Below are 22,888 nucleotides of genomic sequence, written 5' to 3'. Positions count from 1 at the left end.
ATTTTACGTTATCTGCATTCATATTTTTTTGGAATGCAGTTTTACTCTGCAGATGCACTCAGTTCCGCATTATCGGTAAATTTCTTCAGAGCAAGCCACGTAATCGAATAATTTCGAGGATTTCGTGCCGGTATTAAATTGCATGCCAACTTGCGGCTTTAGCATTGCCTTCCCTCAACATGGCTGGGATCGAATTGCGGAGCTTTGGGCACCACCAAGGACCATTTCATACGATTCTCACCTTCGATGACAAAATCTATCTCGTTTGTTCAAGCAATCCTGTGGGGGAATCTGATTATTTCGATTCTCACCTTGCGTAATATTCCGCTTCCATGTTAATACTTATCGCGAATGATGAGAATTCGATCCGAATTCGGATAAAGTATTGTGCAAAATATAATTATTTATTTTCTATCTTTACCAGTATACCTGAGTACATACTTTTCCTTAAGACAGAAATAAAAATATCATTAGCTTATTAAAATCACGAGTACTGCGATTTAATAATATTTTTTAATTATTATATTTATCAATATAAATTGGGAATAAATAAAATACAACGAGATGCAATTTTTATATTGTACCTGTTGTTATTGCAATCTCAAGGAGTGATATTAAATTCCGGGTAGTAAACGAAGAAATATTGGGAATCACTAATCTCGAAAAGCAATTGGAAAGTTGCGCTGCTGCCTCGGGGTAAAGAGGAAGTTCACGTTTTTCTAAAAACGTGAACTTTTCATCGTTTTTCTCCCTTTGCAAAATTGGAAAACTGCAACAGAAAACCGTTATCCGAGTGCGCCGCTCTTGATTGACCTCAATCGAATATCCGATAGTTCGCTGCTGAGTAGATGCGGAATACCGTAGAATGAGTACAGAGGCGATCGTGCATATGACAATATACTGTACGATTTAATTCTATCAATTGTTTAATAAAATTCACTGTCGTCTCTAAAAGCAAAACGAAGGCGATCGCTTATTTCGTAATTCAGTACGACGTTAACGTTCAGATAGGCACGTATAAATTTTCACGTGAAAATTCTATATACAAGTATTAATATTTAATTTTTATTAATTTATCATAATGAGAAGTAATAATTTATGTTTAAAAAATATGCGCATATAATTAAAAGATATTCAATATTAAAAGTTTAATAATTTTTCAAATAGAAAATATTAAGTAAAATATAATTTTAAAGTATCTAGCGCTTTATTTTTATAATTAGTATACTTCATTTTTTATCGCAACAATAGAAAACCGTCTTTTTGTCAGTCAGACAGTAGAGATGGCAATTTCTCGAATATTTCCTACGTAGGAGAAATCCGTCGACGTCACCGTGTCTCACGGAATGGTCTTAATATTTTATGTCAATACTTTTGTTTCTACAAAAGAGAAAAATCTCGGACAAGCGGGAGCGAACTCGATTTGATGCGTTCGCTCACGCGAGTAACTGATAAATCACATTTTACAGCGAACTGTATCGAATCGAGATAGATGCTGGCGTCACAAGGGAGAAGAACTAAAAGAGACGAAAGGGAGGTAGATAAGATCGCGTATAAAAAGGCAGACATGAGTGTCCGCAACGTTTCGCTTTGCGCTCGCGACAGATGCGTCTCCATAAAGGAGCTTCTACCGTAAGCCGATCTTAATTCACGTTTGTTGCGCAAAGCCAGATGTAACTGAGACAAACAAAAGATTGCCGGGACTTTGTTTCATTCGGAACAAGTCGGTGCGTAATAACGCCTTTATATAAACGCAAGGAGACGAAAGCCCACAACACTCGACGGAGTAATGAAGCGACGTGGCTCGTGAAAACTTTGCCGCTCGTAGCTCTCTCTCCCCTGCCGACATTAAGCACGATCGCGGAACTGAATCGAAACGTCTGATGGGTTCTCTTTGACCGCGGCGGAAAGAAGCGTTGTAGAACGGGCCAGAGGGAGAAACTTGTTTCGAGTGCCGGGTGGGGTTGTTTGCGAAATTCATGAGGGTTTACGTCGGTGTACGGCGAACGGCCGTGGCTGGTTACAAGTTACAGGGTTTGTGGGGCTATCTGCTTAAACTATGAAATATTTTAAATGCGAGCCCGAGGAGTTTTCGCGAATGTCATAACTCGTGCCACGGCGTAGTTACGGCGTAAGCCGACGTGCCGAAAAATTGCTTTTTTAAGTAGAGAGATGCAAGAGGTTTTTAAAAAGAGAACGACGGACCATTTAAATTCCCATAGAATTCGGTGCGTTCTAAATCATCTCGTAGTCCGCGTATTAGTCCGCTATCCGCGCGCGGAGTTATCGCACGCTTCGGTCGATCGCAGGTTATCGCGTTTACATAAAGGAAATATTTTAACAAGCGCTATCCAATAATAAAATATTAATTTGTGGCACACTAATTTTATTCAAGTTTAAATTGTCGTATTAATTCGAATCTTCTGAATTTTCCGTACAACTCGATAGACAAGATCTTATCTAAAAATATATCGCTGGTGGATTTCCCGAGATTCATCGCGTTAGCTCCGAGAGATGCTTCATCTCGACACATGCGATTCGCGAGTGAACGAACGCTTGATGAAGCGGGGGGTCATTTTTCATCAGGGTCTCGAGCGGTGTTCGTGCGCCGGGAATTACGTATCCCCGTAGGTACTGCGAATGTTACGCGAAACGCACGATGTTACCTGCGCGATTCCCGCAGGTAGCGCGCACAAGAGCACTTTGTGTTCCAAGGTGCCTTAAAAGTTTTCCCATTTCCGTACTACATACTATCGCGCCCGAGCACCACGTTGCATCGCTACCGGGAAATATACGCCGCGCTGTGCCATTGCTCGCGAATATGTCTATCAGACGAGCTTGCGAGTGGTTTAGCTCTTGGCTTGGATTGCCTCGGTTTTTCGAGGGCGAGAAGGAATGGGAGATTCATACAGCGAGAGGAGGCTCGAACCAAATCGCGAAAGCGAAAAAGGGATACGGTGGAGTGCAGGGGGAAGGTAGGGGGAGGGGAGGGGAAAAGAGAACGAGATCAAAGAGTGGTACGTGCTGGGAGAGGAATCATGTGGAGTAAATATGTTGTCAAATTTTCCTGAATTCCACCAACAGTAGCCTTTCGAGATTTTTCATTTTTAGCGACAAAAATAAAGTTTATATCCGAACAGATAGGAATTTGCTCGCAAACTCTAAAAAGGGAAACAACTTAATTAATTATATGGCAGCTTCTTAAAAACGATCTATATTATTGCTGTTCGTACATTTTAATTTTATTAAATTTATTAATAAATTTACTAACGATATCAATTACGCCTTGAAACATTATTATTAAGCAACAGAAATAAATTCCATGTTCTTTCTTATTACTTATTTTTTTTAAATAAAAATATTTGATTACCAGTTAATCTATACTTATGACACTTATTAACTTGTTCCGCTTCCTTTTTTTTTTCTTTTCTTTGAGAGAAACAGAGGAGAGATTTGATAAAGTCAACTTCGATTAAAATGTAGAGTCGCTTTGCGTAACTTATAATATCTTTGATCAAAGCAATAAGATCAAAGTAGCAGAAGACTCGCTTGTCTCGTTGAACAACGCGCAAGATTGCGTTATACTTGAATGTCACAAACGATATCCAAGAAGGATTTAATAAAATCATCTAGCGCCACGAGAGCGAGAAAGACGAAGGGACGGAAAGAAAACTTGTTACTGCAGCCGTCAAGCTGTATATGGAAGAAAATGTTTTGTAGAAATACGAGGGTGCGATGGTGGCATACCTAGCGATGATGAAATGTTTCCTTTATAAGACTTAAACGCCTTATTTTTATGATGGATGCAAGCGAAACAAATTCAAGCTATAATTTGTTTCGCAGAAATGCTTGGAACGTACTGTGGTATTCTCATTAAATTTTTTTTAGCCTGTATCGAGTAACGGTCATTGTATTTTTAAAGCATCTAATGTCCATTTAACGTTCTTTTTAACTCTTGTAATTTAATCGACAGTGAATTAAATCAGAATTACAAATTCTAGTTATTTTGGAATATGTTATACGATGAAATGCCCCAGCTATGTCATTTTCATATCGGATTAAAAAAAAAACATGTTTAAAAAATGCATATTAACAGATCTGAACCTTCCTTCATGCATTTGGTCTAATTAATATGCATGAGGACTAGATGCTTTGATTTAATATTTTTGATTTGATATTTATATCGCGAATATCAAATTCTACTTTCCGTTTCATTTAAATTTAATGATGCATTTCTGCATTGAAAAAAAAAAAGGAAAAAAAACATTGATACTTTTCAGCTTTCTACTATATTTGAAATCTAAATATCATGTTTATAAAATATTATACTAAAAACGTATTTTAAAGCTTTTATGATTTTTCTGTATACTATTTGAGTACTTCGAATAAGTATTAAAACCGAAATAATTGCGAATTTCTATTTCAACATAGGATACTGCATATAATGGGGTAATTTTATAAGTCTTTTCAAAAATATTAAATAAACCTTATACAATTTAATATAACTACGCAGAAAAAAAGAAAAACGAATAAATATTAATTTCTACGGATAATATATATGTTGAATTATTAAGAAAAATTATTATTAGCTGTTTTATACTGTAGGTAATCGATTGATTTCTACATAATTAATAATACAATTTTTATTACCATACCTTTTATAATATTTATATTAAATTGTTTTTTCTTTGTTCACGATGTTTGATGATATTCGCAATCTGGCGAGCTATATACAGCTGAAATTTATTTTGTGATACAAATACTGCAAAACAGATGCAAATAAATCGCGAGCGCGTAACGTAGCCCGCAGGTTCAGGAAACAAAGCGTGACGATCGGGATGGACAGGGTCCTGCAATTCATCTTTGTTCTTTTTTTCGATCAACGGACGACTGAATTATCCTCGTGAGGTCTTCCGATGTAACCACACACGCGATAGATTACGCGGCGCACGTATCGTACGGGGAATTCGGTAATGAAATGTCCAGTCTGTCGAGGGCAGTAATTCGCGTTACCGAGATGAAAAGTCGAATATTTGCCGATTCCCTCCTTTCCTCCTCCTCTCCCTTACCCGCAGGTGAATTTTCAGCTGTACAGCACGAGCGTAAACGCGCGCACGGGCGTACATGGTGGAATTTTAATCGCGAAACATTTTCGCAGCCCCCGCCATTAATTTAACTGTTGTTAATATTGACAATTAGCTTCGCGTGCGTTGTATGCAAAGTATCAGCCTGCTTTATTGAATTTCGCTATTTGCTACGTCATTTCGGGTTTTCCGTAGTGTATTTCTGGGACATGATGTATCGCGTTCATTGTTGTTCCCGGCATGTAAATTAGCATTTCGAGTGACTGCGCGTAAACAGCCAAAGTCGATATTTGGTACGGCGCCGGCTGCAACGTTTCACGCAAACGACACGACGACGGTTAACCGGGCAAGACATTTCGGTAGAAATACAGGGTGCAATCGCAAAGGTTCATGACCCAACGGACGGGCAACTTAGTCGCGTGGAAGGAAGTACTTACTCACTAACCAGAGAATTCATAAAAAGCTCCAATGTTACATAATGCCCGAAGTTCGAACGCGAACTCGGCCGTCACATGACGGCGGAGGGAATGGAATTTCCGCGTCTTGATCTTTGCCTCCTATTCTTCGTCGGGCCGCACAGATTCCTCCCTCTCCTCCACGGAGGAGAAGTTTCAATCGTTGAAATTACAATTTCGATCTTCAAATAGCCGAGTTTCCCCCTTTCGTCAGGTTAATATTTCATTCCTAGTCTTTAAACAGGCGAATCGATTTCTCAGATATCGAATTCCAGGACCGCATTATATTCGGAACCGGAACCAATTTAACCGGTGGACACAGTCACTCCCCAGTATCGATTTGCCGAGATGAAAATTAAAACGATTTCCATAGACGTCGACGATCGAATTTCATCACCGTTCGAGATAATGAATTTTTTTTTGTCGTTTTCTTAAAAGTAAGAGTGCCTAATGTGCTCTTAAATATTACTTAAAGATTGCGTTACTATCACCAAATGTTTGTGTACGTAAAAAAAAAAATTAAAAAAGCGACTTATACATATAAAAGTACGATTTTGCAAATAATGTCAATTGATAATAACATATATCACAATCGATAACGATGCAAGATTTATTCTATTCTTTTTATTAATAAACGATAAGCTTTACAATTCGGTATATAAAAGTATCTCGATATACGTGCATTTTAAAAGAAACGTTCGCAATCAGTTGTTGAGCTACAATATATAAACCGACGTGATTCACGTGTGCCCTAAATTTGGTCGACGCGCGACGATACTAATGGAAGTCACAATGACGTGATACCTCTCGCTTAATTGACCAGTGGAAAGCGGCGGCACAAAGGAAGCTTAATTTCGCGCGAGTCGCAACCACGGCGAAAAGTTCCCCGCCTATTTGTTTTCAAAATTAAATGTCCACAGTGTACACATTGTCGGCAAGATGAAAAGCAATTTATACGGCCAACCCGCGCGACGTTGTCACCCACGAAGAGCTATGTTAACACGAATGCCGCCTTTGAAATCGCGAGTTATCCCCCAGACAAGCCGCCGTGCCCAAACTTTCGCAAATTGAAGCGGAATATTCCGGCAGTCAATGAAACGACTTACCTACAACGCGGCACATAGATCCACCCCCTTCTGCCCTCTCCCTTCGTTTCCGTTCACCGAATACCCCTCGGGATCGTTATACGAAAACGGATTTCGTCGGGTATTATAAGGACTTGGCTGAAATGGTCTTGGTCGAAATGCATAGGAAGAGAGTATTGCAGCACCGTTGTCAAAGATGTGCCAGGAACAACGGTTTTCAGTAGGTTGCGGGCTAGCTCGCTTGAAATTTCGCGAAAGCGCTTATTACCTCTGCGCGGTTACCTTGCCGAAGGTGCCGTGAAATCACTTAGTTTCAACCGTTTCGCCGCAATAGAGAATTGCGCGTTCTGAACCAAACTGGCGGTGCACTTTTAAGACGCTGCCCGGCTTCGAAATGTAACGAGGGAAAAAGAGGTAAAGAAGTCTCTGGACGCGTGAAAACGACAAACAGCTGCGGCGAGAGAGATATAAACTGTTCCTTGACGAGTTTCTTTTTATATTTCGGGGCGCAAATGCGTTTTAAAGTGTGATTTTATTTAACCCGTTTTCGCTCGTTGCTTTTCCCCGCGATAACGAAATTGGACTTCTTTGCCGTGAGCACTCCGCTCCGAACATCCGCAATATTTTTTATTCGTAATTTGTAACGTATATAGTTTCGTCAGTTGTCGAGTGGCACCTGTGACGTGTCGGCCACCATCGTGAATATTAATTGAATTCTACGCGTGACAGGTGACTGATCGATATGTATGGCTGATCGACCGCTGCATTCTGCAACGCTCTCGTTAAGCTTCGACAAAAGTTGATTGAATAAACGCGAGCTTGACAAATAAGAGCCGGCCGGCAACTTCAGAAAGGATTTTAATTTACAATTAGTCAAGCATGCGGGTACTCACCCAGTTCTTAAGTATCGACACACCCCCGGTACCGTTGATAGCCTGATACACCTGATAGAAACTATTCACGAAACTATACTGTACCGATAAAAACAATTTTCCCGAAACAGAGATAACTTTTTTCTTTTTTTTTTTTTTTTTTTTTTTTTTATTACATTACGTTGTCCGAAGCGGTCTGTGATTTTTGCGATTCAGGTCAATCTCGCCTACTATGATTAACAATATTCACACTCGTCGTCCGCAAAAATTGCTAATTAAATTACGGAGAACATACACGCCGATGATGTAACATCGCGGTCACGACTCGCGTTACGTTGCCGTGACGCGACTAACTCTCAAGTCTCTCGACCACGCGACTCCACCTTACGACGCGCAATAGCTTCGCGCATTTGAAAGCACGCCGGGGTTGCGTACGCCAGCGGAAACCGAGATTATGCGCTCGATACCTCTCGATGGAAATCGGTCATTTGATAACAACACGCTGGATGCTCCGCGACTTATCATGACTATACGCCGTTCCACGAGTCTCCTAATTTCCCCGAGTTGAAAATGCTAAATGCAGATGTGGTTATCAATCATGTAATTTGATTGAGCTATGAATAATTTCCGAAATAATGCGATAAAAAAAAAGCAATTATATAAATGACTTTTGCAATCTGTTTTAAATTCTGTTTAAGTATATTTTGTAGAATATTTCTTTTCTAAAGATACACAACTTAGTATTTTAGGATTCAAAGCAGGGTATGATTTACGACGTGAGAAATTTATGCTAACGACAGAAAACTTGCAATCCCTCCCCCCACGTCAGCTTTTGTTCATACAATCCAGCGTATTGATTTATCGAGGAATATGATCTGTACGGTATCTTCTGTACAAACCAAGTTTAAACAGATACTACTGAAAATTTTTTTGTTTTTTTCTAAAAACAAAAGTTTTCTTGTTACATTTTATTTCTGTAAATTATATCTTATCTACTTTATTTTTTAAAGAAAAAAAAAGGGAGAGAGCAGGAGAGATGAGAGAGACAGATAGAGAGAAAAGGGGAACGGAGAGGATAGAAAAAGAAAATTTTTTTCGAGTATGACGTATGTTGTGCATGTATGACACTCATGATAGAATGTTGTCAGTACACTAGTAGCCTGCTTTTCGCGTATTAGAGTTCTTCGAAGGAAGGCTGCCGGAGGGTTTACACAGGATTTTCAGGGATTCGAACGTCGAGCTGTCAGTGCGGCGGAAAAGTTAGCCGACGTGCACCGTCGTTTGGCTTCCGTTTCTCGCGACGGGGATTTCTCAAATGTAAATTTAAAGTCGCGTCTACAGCTGGTGCAAATTTCATCACTTTCGAGTCATGGCGGCGTGTGACACTTAGCCGTCACATTATACATGCATATTACATCTCGAACATAAAACTTTTAAGTTCGGTCTTATTATAATTATACGGCATACCTCGATCACCTTTCATCCGTCAATTAAAAATAACGTAATTATTTTTTTATTTTATTGTATCAGAAATAGAAAAACTTTTTCGTCGACGGATTGCGTTTCGATGAAAAAATAATTCAAATCTTTGAATTTAATATCAGTCTCGATTTAGAATTAATTTATATTTAAGCGTCTGGAAGCAATTTCCTTTCTCTCCAAAGTTTTTATCTGGAGTCATTAAAAAAAAAAAAAAAAAAAAAAAATTAACTATTAAATTCCTTTTCCGCTGACAGAGCCTTGTATTAAATAAAAAGAAAATAATTTTATGCTAGTTTATCTAATAGTGCACAAAGCATTTGAGCTTAAAAAGTAGAATTTTTATTTTATAAGTAATGATATTGCTTACTCGTATAAACGCTTGTACAAATCTGTTGCGACTTGGAGACACGCTCGTAAGCTCGAGCATAAACATATGCGTAAACACGTAAAGTACACGTTTGCGCTTGCACCTATGTAGATATCGTATCATATGGCGAGAGAAAAAAGAAAGTGGTGCCAGGGGGAGAGGTTCGTAATAAACGTGGAGAGTGGAAAATAGCCAGAATCTCCTCAACGTTGCCAGTCCAACGAGTTTCTTCTGTTCTTTTCATTGTCGTTTGCTTCATTATTTCCACGCGCCGTAGTTTCGCCCGCAGTTTTCTTTTTCGTTGAGAGGCTATGGGTGTGGAAAGCATCCTTCTTGCAAACTCCCTTGTTATTCGAATCGCGATGGAGCGAAAAGGAAGAACGTATCCCTAGGCGGTTCGGGGTCGCGAGAATATATCCACTTTAATGGGAACGTCAACCGGTTCCCTCTCCGACAGTTTTCATCCAAATTGGCGGTTTTTGTTTCGACGCGACCTACGCTCGGTATTAGATTTTCACGGCGAGAGCTTCGTAGCACTGACTAATTATAAGCGAGCCTAAACTCGGCTGAAGCAGCGATGTGCCGCGCCAGAGGAAAAATAATCTCGCGTTAGGAAGCGTCACTTCGCAGACTGAGTTTATCTTTCTTTCTTATCACTTTTTGTCCTGGACGCTTTAAAATTTTTTACATCAGTTATGCAGTCGGATACTCAAAGAATTCCTCGCTCATGAATAAAGATATGAAAATATTTTTAATATAAATTTGTCTACGTAAACAAATAACTCGAAATAATAGTCAAAAACTTTACTGAAATAGAAGGCGTTTGAAAGAATAGTTTGCGAAATTTTTAATGTAAGAGTTGTCATAAATATTAAATGAGACAATCGTGTTCGTATTCATATAGAACGTACGTAAAGGAAAGTGATCGCCGTAAAACGAACTATTTTGTATTGTACTATACGAGTTACATCAATATACATATACGCAGTTTCTTTCTCTTTCTCTCTCTCTTTTCTCTTTTTTTAATTAAAAAAAAAATTTTTTTTATCGGTATTGAACATCAATCTTCTTCACCCACGCAAAGTATAGCTTGCGGTAACAATTTGCGGTGCAATCGATCGAAAATCAGAAACCGCCGTCGTACCCTCTCATCGTGCCTACGGTATCGCAAAACCGATCGAGCGGTGTAAGGGACAAAGGTGGTCGCGATTCAACGGTGCTCAATAGATATCTAGTGGGGAGGGAAAATCACGCATACCATTAATCTCACATAATTGTCATGCGTTCCCGGACACATGTGCGAGCGCTATGTCCCGAACGGATGTCGTGAACCAACGCCCGGAATACGCCCTTCTGCACTCAGTCAGCCAGTTACGAGAGCACCGCTTGACGGCGGCCACTGTTTCAATGGATAAGAGCAGGGCTTCTCGTTCGTGAACGATGGGATATTAGACGTGGTAGTTATCGTCCGCTCGAAGAAGATTGACGATCCGCCGAGAGAACGCGGTAGGAATATAAGCTTGGACCTTTACTGGGTGTAACGTAATATATAAAAACGCTCAATGGCTGTAACACGTAATCTATTCTACTGCAGAGAATCCTGACGATCCTGTCGGTGTACACCTGGTCTATAGCACACACATTATTACCTTGTTTTTCATCAACTTTCCTTGTACTTAAAGAAAAACGTGTTGATTAAACAGACGCGAAAAAGTTTCTCGGCAAAAACCATTTCGGAGATTCGAAAGACAAACTATTATTCTTTTGTATGAAAATGCATGTATTTGTTACTGAAATTGCTTGCTCTCGCCATTTACGATATAAAAATATTGAGACAATTATTTATCAACCCGTCGATCGTCCAACCACGAGGTCTTTTTCGTAATATTATTTTAAAATAATTATTGTCGTATATTCTAAATAAATTCAAAGGTTAATTAAATCAATAAAAAGTTTCAACTCTGTGAAAATCGCATGCGTTGACGCGTTACGAAAAAGCTCGACGATTGAAGAGTTAAAGAAAGTAACGTTACTGTAAATAAATGATAGGTTTCTTTCTCGTGTATCACGAATTGCGTGTGATCTGTTTCTCAACGTAATAATGTAACGATGCAATGTACACGCATATGTACATAGGTACGTATGTAGCACGATGTAATTATATACGAATTTCTCTTTAACGGTCTGCCTCGGAACGTTCTACCGCGTCGCGCGTATTAATTACCGAATGCATAAAGCAATTATATGCAACGTTAGTCGCGGGACGATTCTATTGATTTAAAATTCTTAATAATCATTGACATTTGGATAATTGACCTTCCGCCGTTGCTGATTAATGGCTGTCATTGCTGTGCCGTCCGTATTCGAGAAATGAACCGGCACGAATTTGAATTCACGGAGTTAAATTCCCGTAAATTTTGATACTATCGCTATTATGCTACCGCGCCACGACAGTCGTAACGTTTCTAAAGAGGTACATTAACGCGCTTGAAATTTCATTTATACGTATAATTAATGCATTGATTCATCCTCATATTATTGACCTTATTAATTAATATCGCGTAGCGATCAAGTGTAAAATACATATATAATAATTATCAGAGAAATATTTTGCGCCTTATCAAATTATTCGGTGGCGATAGAAGAAACGTTAATACATTCTTTTTATTATTTTTATTAATGCAGAAGTATATTGAAAAATCCAAACTTTATCGTTTTCAATTATGAATACATGTTTTTATATTTTTCCTCGATATACGCGTGGAAATATTTTACATTCTCGTAATTTATATTTTTAATACAGTCAGTTAATTGCACATCAGGACAAAGAAGAGTATAAATTCGCAATTCAATTCTTATTGCCGCGGTACACGCGTGTATGTTATAAAAATACTGTGCCATTAAAGGATTAAATCGATACCATGTTGAATGAGATCGCTTTTATAAATCAATTTCATATCGGCGGTCTAGCAGTAGTATTAACAGTTTTCGATACCCACAACGTTCTCGTTAGATTATTCGAGTCGCGATCGTGCCATCTGCACGACTTTGATACACTGCCAATATTATTCATAGGAAAGACATACAGACTGATTGAATTCCAAATGGCGTCGGTTCGGTAATGGAGAACCGCGATAGGGTGGAGAAAGGTTGAGCGCAAGAAAGCGAAGGCTCTTTGGAGACCGATTCTGTTGTCGAATACGGGGATCGGGACGAGCACCTCGTAGATCGCGATCGCGATTCATGCGTGCGTCTGATTTTGCGTATGTGCGGGCGTGTGTAAACACGCGTCCCAGCGTCGCGCTTTCGGCAGAAAAGACTTTCACGGCGATAGGTTCTTTGCAATTCAATTTAACCAACGATTCCGCAAATCCGTCGATATTTGCAATCGTTCGGCAAAAAGGGATTGTCACCACACTTGAGCGTAATGTCAAATGCCGCGCCGTGTTCTCGAGAGAGGATCCCCGTCTTTCGAAGCTCGTAGAAAAATATTTGTTCCGTGCGATTGACAACAATCGTCGACTGTAGCCGACAATTTTTGACTTACACGCGTAGGAGAGCACGGAGATAAGTGCGCGACCATTTTGACGATTTATGTCCGTGTACAAGGGTGATTTTCGGACTTTCTCGCGCGCGAAACACATTGTGGAAATATATGGCCCGGGCTGTAATATTCTATTTCAGTACCGCGCGCGCAACACAGATTACGAGTTTACAAATGAAAAAATAATATGATTAATTTAAAGGACCGCACACCGCAAAGATTACACTTTTTTTTCACCTAAGTAGATTTAACATAAATAATGTTCTCGCGGCATTTAAAATGTTTATAATTTTATCAGAGATCTTTTTCTAAAAAAAAAGAGTCACGTAATTTTATCATAATTTCGATTATCACGTTTATTCTGTTAAACCGCTTGTATTATCTTTTTTTTTTTTTCCTATTGAAATTAATCCCGGGGAAGTTCAAACTCCGCGGAAATGGTTGCTGGAGGAAATTATCTAGATTTAAATGCAGCTAACACGTCAGCTCAGTTTGACAGGTTTTTACTACTTGCTTGAGTTATGATTAATGCGCGTGTATACATGGGTGATTCGTTTCGTATCGCTATGGTTTTCGCAAGGGACAATTTACAAACAGCACATTCGGCTTTCATCGCGTAAGGCTGTGTATGATCGATGGCACCTAGCCTAGCGATAATTACTGGCATTATGAAGCGCTATCAGCTGGTTCATGGGATTGGACGCGGGTAATACTGGCTCGATTTCGGCTGTTCCTATATCGGGAATTATGATGCTCCAATGAGGGTGTTGATTGCATTATGCGCTAATCAGCTTGACGTCGTGTAACCAAATTCAGCACCGGCCGACGCCTTCGTATGACAAACTCGATGGAGCGCGTAATCTGCTAGCACACGTGACGCACCGCCGGCATAAAATAAAATGTTGTCTCCGATTTATTGGCATAGAAAACACACGAGGTAGCTTCGCTTTACAAACGTGTGCCAAAAAAATGATCAATTCAATTTTTTTATTAAAAAAAAAAAAGAAAAAAAAAAACCATCGCGCAAAAAATATCGATAAAAGTACTTAAAGTTCTCGGCATTTTAAAGGAGCTGTAATGAAGACCTATGCAACTTGCGAGGCATCGTAAGACGCGAACTGACGGTTGCGACGTTATCTGCGAAATACTTATTAGTTGCCTTATGCCAACGTTGAATTAGTTGTAAACTTGTTACGGCGATAAAATGTGAGTTCGTGCTATCGGTTTAATGGCCGCATGCATCTCTCGGGTTCGAGCGATCCACAAGTGACCGCTCCAGCCACGGGATAGAGCGAGAAGCCGTGTTGGCGTGAGGTGTCTTGCAAACTGGCCGAATTTCTCGTTTCGCCGACGGCAAAGTATTGGCTGGCACTCTACGTGTCCCGAATGCTTCCACCCTTCCGGAAGCAGCTCGGAAGGCGCGGTACGACCACGAGCCGGGCCTTAGCTGCTTTGCACATTGGTATTCTCGCTATTTCCAACTTACCGGGGCTGGTGTGTCTACCAGAGCGCAATTTTGCCGTATTTTTCCGATCGCCTTTTTGCCTTCCTCGTTCCCGCTGCCCGCTCGCCGTCACCGCCTTCCTCCCGCGCGCGCGAGTACTTTTTGTTGTACATAAAGTGTATTCGCCACGCGATCGCCGATCCTCCTTTTGCGATAGCACGAGCGATTCCCAGGAAGCAGTTTCGCCGGTAGAACCGCGAAGTCGAGACGCCTTTTCCTCGCGTTTTCGAGGCACCGACAAAGGGTCGATCGAAAGCAAAGCGGATACTTTCGTCGTGAATTAAAAAGTTAACCGTGCCACGAGGTTCTATAAGCGCGAAGTTATTACTGGGCGTTTGTAACGATTTCACACTTTGCTTTTATCGTATAATCGATTGTTTCTTTCTTGAAAAGTATTTATTTTTGATAATTATATTACAATTGATCTGTTTAATAAAAAATATTGTTAATTTTACATTTATTAAATTATATATATTTTTTTTGTTACAGATCGAAAGTGTCGTCACCGGCAGGACTCTATAACTTCGTTGAAGCTCGTGCAAATTGGTAAGTTGCATCATTTTTTTACGTAGTTTGTAATTAAGGGCCCCTTAAAAAATAGCGCGCGCGTAGCGTTTTAGTATAATAAATTTAGTAAAGGAAATAAAGCAGTTTTAGATTAAGCTGTGCGGTCATTATATCAATTTGTTTCATCCATAATTTTTTAAAGTATTGATATAACAGTGCAGAGTGAGATGAATTTCATCGAAACGGTCATTCTATCGACGTAACATGATGGATAACGCATTCCGGTGTTGACAGCTTTCAAATACGTAACAACGTCGATTAAGATTTAGTAGATCCAATAACCTGATCGTTGTCAATTAATAGATAAATGATCAATCAGTAATATTTTTTAATTTGAACATAATGATTTATACTTTTTATTAACGTACAATTTATAATTTATATAAATAATAAATGTTTAAAATGTATGTTTTAATTATTTTTTTGACATTAAGTTGTTTTAATTTAAACAATATAAAAAATATATGTAAAAAATATTTTAAATTGGCTTGTATGCTATTTAATAATATTGAATGTTCATTTTATCTGTATTGTACCGAAAACGTATTTTGTTGTTAGATGCAATCTGCCAATACAACATGCGCAAACCTGTTCTTTTTTTTTAATTTTCTCGAATCTATGAATTCATTGACTTCATGACCAGTATTTCTCTTTCAACGAAAATGCACCCTGAGGAGTTGCCGTGCGCGCTGAAAATTCCAAGAGATACATTCGTTTCGCCGTTCCACGGCGTTCGAGTGGAATATATCGAAATCCGACGCGCTTTACACGCATTGATGCTTCGTGTAACACGACATGTATTCCTCGCAGGCAAAAAAAAAAAAAAAAACAGGCCAAAGAAAATCGGTTAATGCCAGGTACATCGGATCTGGTTTCCCACTTGCTCTGCCCCTGGCTAGATGAGAATGTCATGTGCCCGCTCTGGAATCCGATACAAATCCTAACTTCGCGCGCGTTACCCGCGGCGATACTCGATTGTTACAATTCCAGGATCGCTTCATGAATTTTACATCGTGGCGACGAACTATTATCAAATTCCAATAGACAATTCGCGTTCTTGGAGGCAGAGGCTAAACAGGATTGCGATACCGACGTAGGGTTGAGGGAGGGCTGCGAAGGTTACGAAGCAACGTGCCGCGAGGGGATGCACCCTGTAGATGCGGGCGATCGTCTCTAAGGAGTTTAAGGATAGAGGCGATTTTCTTCCCCCTGTCACCCCACTAACGGTAGCAAAGCGACTTTAAGCGCCCATAGTACAGAGAGGTAACGTGTACCGCCTCGATAATCGATGTAGCGCGCACCCACCTGAGTCCAATGTCGGTACCATATCCAGTCGATTTGTGAGAAATTTCTATTTCGAAATACTGGCGCACTGTCGCAACAAGGCCATGCATTGTGCCAGAAAACGGTATAACCGCGGGCACGATGCAATTCTAATCGTGACCAGCGAACTCATTTTGCGAGACTTTTTTGAAAAGCAGTAGCAAACGCTCATTATTTTCAATAAAGATATATGGCTAGAAGAATATATTTACTATGTATTTTATATAATAGAAAACAAAAAATTTAAAAATATACAAATTAAAGTTAACTGCGCTTTAAATAAATTTTATAAAAAGGCTTTGCGCTTCTCAATCAACTTGAAATATCTGATTTTTATTGCTAATTTTAGATTCTTGATATTTCTGCAATTGTTCGCTATTGGCAGGTTCAAAGAAAATTAATTATTCATTATTTTCATCGACAGTTATTTATTTCAGTTTAAAATAACGTTTTATGAAATGAATTTATGATGATATAGATGAGCAATCTTTATAAATATTTTATAAATACTTTGTCTTCTGAAGTACGAGACGAGAGAATAAAAACCCGAGCGAGAGAAAGAGAGAGAGAGAGAAAAATATAAAAAAAAATTGGCTGTAATGCAATGTAATTTTTTGTACTTTCCGCAAGTGAATCAAGTTATCTGGAAGCAATATTGATGGAAAGTTCGCCGATTCGTAATGCCGGCTGACGCAAAATATTTTACACTACTCGGCTGAGTGAGTTTACGATACAAATTACGAATGCCTTGCGCTCGAGATAGTAGGCGGGTTGTATTCGGCAAGTACATACTTCAGACTTGGAACTGCAAGTGTTTGCTGCGGTGGCTTCCTACTTTAACTTTTCTTTTTTGCCGCCGCCCGATTTCACCAACACGCGGAAACTTCTCTCTCCCTCTTTCCCTTATTCATATCTGCTATTTTAAATTTCTGAGTGAGCTTGCCAACGAAACAAGATTGTCTAAATCAAAGTGACTCGAGAAGTCAACGCCTGCGGCGGACGGTCCTTTCATCAGCTTTGTAACCAATGAGCTAAGGAAAACATGAGCCTCAGTTCTCATGCACGATTCACTAATTCACAAACGGCACGAAAATACGCTCGTCAACGTAATATTAAATTTATTCCGTAGTTGTCTTCTATTTACGATAGAAATAAGAAGTCTGTTAATTTTTTCTTTCGACTTTAATGTCGTTGAATTAATAATCTTTGAAACCCTCTTTTTTTTTTTTTTTTTTTTTTTTTACAAAGACTTTTGAACAGGCAACAATGATTAGTATAATGCTTTATTAAGCTGATTACCTGAGAACGAAAAAAAAAAAGAAACATTGACTCAAAGGAAAAGGGAAATACTTTTTCTTTCTCCTGTATTTTTATAAAATATTTTAACATTTCACGCGATAAACGGAATTAATTGCATATACGTGATAGCGTATTTTTCGTGTCATCGCGTAAAAGCAACGTTCGTGCAATATTTGCGTAATGCCGCATAATAACGTTACTTCGTATTGATCCTCCGGTATCTCAGGAGTACGTTAGACGTTATTTTTGATTCATCTTTAATGATACTCGCAACTTGAATGTGTCGTGCCTCTCCTCATCGTCTATTCACGATCGCTGGTAGGAGAGACTGCTACGATCGATGGCTTGAAGTCGAGAAAAACGAGCCACGCGGGACGATTACCTCAGGCATGCCTGTTGCGGAAGCGAGCCACCGGTAACTGCCACGAAACACGAGAAAACCGTAGGAAACTCGGCAATAACTGCGCGAGGAAAATCAACGATGCTATCAGACAGTGATAAAGGCACGCGCGTACGAGACAACGCATGATCCATATTCTAGGAAAGATAATTTTAAATTACAACATTGAAAAATATCGATATCGCGTGAAATTTTTGAATTAAAAGCACACATTTAATTACGTTGCGCGAACGATACAAGACTCTAATCGTTAGCCTAATTTTATAGCAGATGGAACTTTAAGATACGACGATAAATGAATTTTATGCCGCAGAATAAAATAACGATACGCGAGTCTCTTTAGCGGTAGGACAGAAACTGAACTTGTTTAGGCAGAGAAATAGATTTGTAGGGATTGGGAATTTTTGGCATTCGTTCAGATACGCAGGACTCTTACGTGGACAAATGCACGCGCAGACTGGCGTATGTGCGGAGGCGTAAGAGTCTACCTTTACTCGGTCGCGCAAATAACGTATGACCCGCTCGTACGTTTTCCGCACATGTTGAAGCAAGTATATTTTAACCGCGGCAGCGACGGCGGCGCTTGCAGAGCCAACGGTGAGGCACTGGAAGCTTTCCAAATGGTACGAAAAACTAAAACGGTTCGCAAAGTCGGCAGAAATATGGCAATCGTATAGCCCCAGTCTCGTATATCAAATATTACTGCGAGATACCGGTACCGCGATACCCTTTGCGGCGCGCTAACTCTTTCGTAACGCAGCGCGCACACGCTTTACATCGCGCGAGTTGAATCCTGAAGAACGAGGAACTTGCGATAAAATGCACGCCTCCAAATCCACGACGCAAAGACGGACGTCGCAGCGTAATACCGCGAATCGTGAACGTCAGGCTTCACCGTGATATGATAATCCGAGAAAATGTAGTCGTGATTTTTTTCAGACTAAATCCCTATTTTATCCCTAAGCTCAGCATGAGAAAAAAAAAAACTTTGAGGATTAAAAAAAAAATAAAAAAAAGAAATAAAAAAATAATATAACACAATGTAAGATATTAAAATATAAATAATGTAATATAATTAAAGAAAAAAACTTTTAATGTAAAATGCAACAAAAATTTTCCGTCCCACTTAAACAGACTGCGGACTGTCGGTTGTACATATTTTTAATATTTTCTGTAAGTACGACCGGTGTGGTTAAAAATGTTTGATGCATTCTACACATCATTTCTCTGAAAGCAATATAATATTAGTACAAATAAATATATGTAATACATGTATACAGGCGCGCGCCTGTATTTTAATTCAAGGAAATAAGACAGCTGTCTTATTTAATTCATTAAATAAAAAATTTGTGAAAAAAAAGCATCATTTCTCGAAAAGTAATATATATTAAAGTATATGCATATAAAAATATATAAGTATACATAAAACATATGTAATATAACAATTAAAACAAAAAGAAATAAAGACAATTAAATAGAGAATTTGTTAAAAAAGCATTATTTCTCTGAAAGTAATATATATTAAAGCATATGCATATAAAAATATATAAGTACACATAAAACATATGTAATATAACAATTAAAACAAAAAGAAATAAAGACAATTAAATAGAGAATTTGTTAAAAAAGCATTATTTCTCTGAAAGTAATATATATTAAAGCATATGTATATAAAAATATATAAGTAGACATAAAACATATATAATATAACAATTAAAATAAAGACATTTAAATAAGAAATTTGTAAAAAAAAAAAAAGTATTATTTCTCTGAAAGTAAAATATATATTAAAGCATATGTACATAAAAATATATAAGTATACATAAAACATATATAATATAACAATTAAAATAAAGACAGTTAAAGGAATTTGTAAAAAAAAAAAAAAAAAAAAAAAAAAAAAAAACATGCAACTTATCAATCCGCATGAGCTTCAGCGGAGTTGTTGTCGGTGACTGTAACATAAAAAATAAAATATTAATGTAGACATGTTAGTTAATAAGACTCATATAAAAAAAGTAAAGGTTTCTTTTTAATAAAGATTTTGATTTAATAATTAATGCTTACCTTAAAGTTGCTCCGCCGATGCAGGATGCCCCCCGGGCCTGCTCCTCCTCCTCTCAGATGGGAGGTCGTCGTCGTCGTCGAGTCATCTTTTCGCGCACTGGAAACTCTCGCGAAATACTGTCATTAACCCCTAACGCTATCACTCATAATTTAAATTATCACTCGTTAGTTTACATTATCACTCACAGTTTAAATTATTATTAAAACACGGCACCCCGTATTATAAACAAAAACGCGAAACTGTACACTTACACTCACTCACACTCACTCACATAATATTCACCGCGCACTTCATAACACTATGACTCATATTCACCGCGCACTTTATTACACTATCACTTATACCTAGTTTAAATTATTATAAAACAAGAAAAAATTGTTCGAATAGGACTTTAAAACTACTAAAATACGCGTCGCACAATCCGACGTAACGCGAATCTCTCAAGCAGCAGATGCCAATTTCCCGAATTGCGTGCAGTAGCGCACGCACTATCAGTCACGTCTAACGAAACAGAAAACGACACTCCGCGAGGGACCGACGAATACTCCGGGCTGTACGACGATCCCTTAAAAAATAAATTAAAAACGCGAATTACTATATCCCGAAAGCGCGAAACAATATTCCGATTACGAGAAAAGCGACCTTGTTTTGTAATAACTTAAACGCGGCACCCCGTATAATATACAAAAACGCAAAACTGTACACTCACACTCACACTCACACTCACTCACATAATATTCACCGCGCACTTTATTACACTATGACTCATATTCACCGCGCACTTCATAACACTATGACTCATATTAACCGCGCACTTTATTACATTGTCACTTAGAGCGTAACTTATCATAAAACAAGGAAAAATTGTTCAAATAGAAATTAAAAAATACTAAAATACGCATCGCACAATCCGACGTAACGCGAATCTCTCAAGCAGAAGATACCGTTTCCCGAATTGCATGTAATAGTAGTGACCTTTAATAACGGCATGACTCATTGCGGCAACGGCGACTAACGCGCGTAAGCTAGGGTAAAGTGCGTCAGGCCTTACCGCGGATCGCGTACGTGAGTCCTGAAGTACCGAAAGAAACGAGAAAACGAGGGAAAAGTTGAAGGAAGGCATCTTCATGCTCTGTTCTGTTCGCGACCGTGCATGTGAGAGAGAACGCACGAGTTATCGCTAAGAAATCATTAGAGGCGCCTATAATGATTTCTTAGCGATCACTCATGCGTTCTCTCTCACACGCACGGTCGCGAACAGAACAGAACATGAAGATGCCTTCCTCCAACTTTTCCCTCGTTCTCTCGCTTCTCTCGATACTCCAAGATTCACGTACACGATCCGCGGTAAGGCCTAACGCACTCCACCCTAACTCACGCGCGTAAGCCGCTGTCACCACAATGAGTCAGGTCATCATTGCCGGTCACTATACACTATTAGCACGTCTTACCAGACAGAAAATCGACACTCCGAGAGAGATAACGCGTACTCTGGCTGTACGACGATTAATTAAAAAATTAATTGAAACGCGAATTATTATATCCCGAAAGCGCGAAACAATATTCCGATCACGAAAAAGCATTCTTGTTTTATGATAAAATAACGTTCTCCGCGCACTAGATCACTCGCGGGATATTCACGACACTTCCGTTAAATCTTTAAACACGACCCTGAGACGTAAACGCGGTCTAACTGTCACTTTAATCCTTCGGTCGGTGTAACGAACTATACAAAACTTGCACGAAGCATCGATATAAAACGGGCCGCGATATAAAATATTCCTACCGCGGTAGACACTCGCGGGATAATCTACGACACTTCCTATTAACCTTGGATCCCGACACAAAAATCTAACTGTCACTTCAAGCGAGGTCCACGTCACCTTGTTGCGCGGTCAAAAGTCGTCGGTAGAATGACCGCGAAAACTTCCCCCAACCCCTTCAATGTTTTCCCTACTATCGCGCGGGATATTCTTTCCCCCCTTGTGTTACCCCCACCGGGGGGTATTCACTATCCCGCTTTTTATCTTTACCGTTATTCAAAACACGCAACCACCTTTTTCGTTAAATTTTAAATTTCGACTCGAGAAATCAATAGCTCAATAATTATCGAATAGAACAGAATATTAATTATAATTTCATTATCCCGCGGATATTCACTATCCCGCGTTGTATTTCTACCGCGCTTCAGAACGCGTTACCGCCTTTCTCGTTAAATTTTTAATTTTGATTTAAGAAATCGATTGCTCAATAAGACATCGAACGGAACAGAATATTAATCGTAATTTTTTTGTTTCAGATAATACTCTAGCATTGAAGGAAGGACCGACCCGACATTCCGCAGACATCCTGAGAAGAGGAAGAGGCCCAGAAAGGACATCATGCATCGGCGGAGCAACTTTTAGGTGAGAATTAATTCTTTTTTATAAAATCTTTATTAAAATAAAGCTTTATTTTTACATTAATTTAAATACATGTCTACATTAATACGTTTTATTTTATGTTACAGTCACCGGCAGATTTCTATAACTCCGCTGGAGCTCATGCAGATCAGTAAGTTGCATAATTTTTTTTTTATTGTTTGTAATTGGGGTCTTATAATGAATAACGCGCGCGTAACGCGCACATAGTTTCTTCTAATTAAAGAAGAAAGCATCCTAATCCACACACAAAGAACCACATACATACGTACATGAATGTATTATGTTGAATATTTTAACTACATTTAAAAAAAAGAGATATTATCTTGCTGCAAACAAAATTTTTTTTTATTTAGTGAATCTAATATTCAAAAATAAAGAACGATTTGTACAGATTCTATCTTCAGATGTCCAAAAA

The 22,888-nt window shown here is 38.8% G+C and overlaps 2 protein-coding genes and 1 long non-coding RNA gene across 3 annotated transcripts in view; 1 reads left to right on the top strand and 2 right to left on the bottom strand.

The window, feature by feature from the left end:
- LOC139113344 (protein artichoke) overlaps positions 1 to 7,826 on the bottom strand; it is a 138,007-nt gene extending 130,181 nt beyond the window's left edge. The window contains exon 1 of the mRNA XM_070674443.1: positions 7,518 to 7,826. The gene's annotated coding sequence lies outside the window, so the exon portion shown is untranslated. The remainder of the gene's footprint in view (positions 1 to 7,517) is intronic.
- The window catches only part of LOC139109533 (uncharacterized), a 91,594-nt gene extending 68,914 nt beyond the window's left edge, over positions 1 to 22,680 (top strand). The window contains exons 3-5 of the mRNA XM_070668652.1: positions 14,883 to 14,939; positions 22,350 to 22,455; positions 22,560 to 22,680. Coding sequence (XP_070524753.1) covers positions 14,883 to 14,939; positions 22,350 to 22,455; positions 22,560 to 22,680 — 284 coding nt within the window. The remainder of the gene's footprint in view (positions 1 to 14,882; positions 14,940 to 22,349; positions 22,456 to 22,559) is intronic.
- Positions 19,690 to 21,190, bottom strand: LOC139110197 (uncharacterized). The gene is made up of 2 exons (XR_011546957.1): positions 20,050 to 21,190; positions 19,690 to 19,937 (listed from the first exon to the last, which is right to left on the bottom strand). It is a non-coding gene; the product is annotated as an uncharacterized lncRNA (long non-coding RNA).
- Positions 22,681 to 22,888: the final 208 nt, after the last annotated feature.

Source organism: Cardiocondyla obscurior, linkage group LG02 (genome assembly GCF_019399895.1).
Source record: "Cardiocondyla obscurior isolate alpha-2009 linkage group LG02, Cobs3.1, whole genome shotgun sequence".
NCBI classification, from domain to species: Eukaryota; Metazoa; Arthropoda; class Insecta; order Hymenoptera; family Formicidae; genus Cardiocondyla; species Cardiocondyla obscurior.
This window is presented reverse-complemented; position numbering and strand designations above follow the sequence as displayed.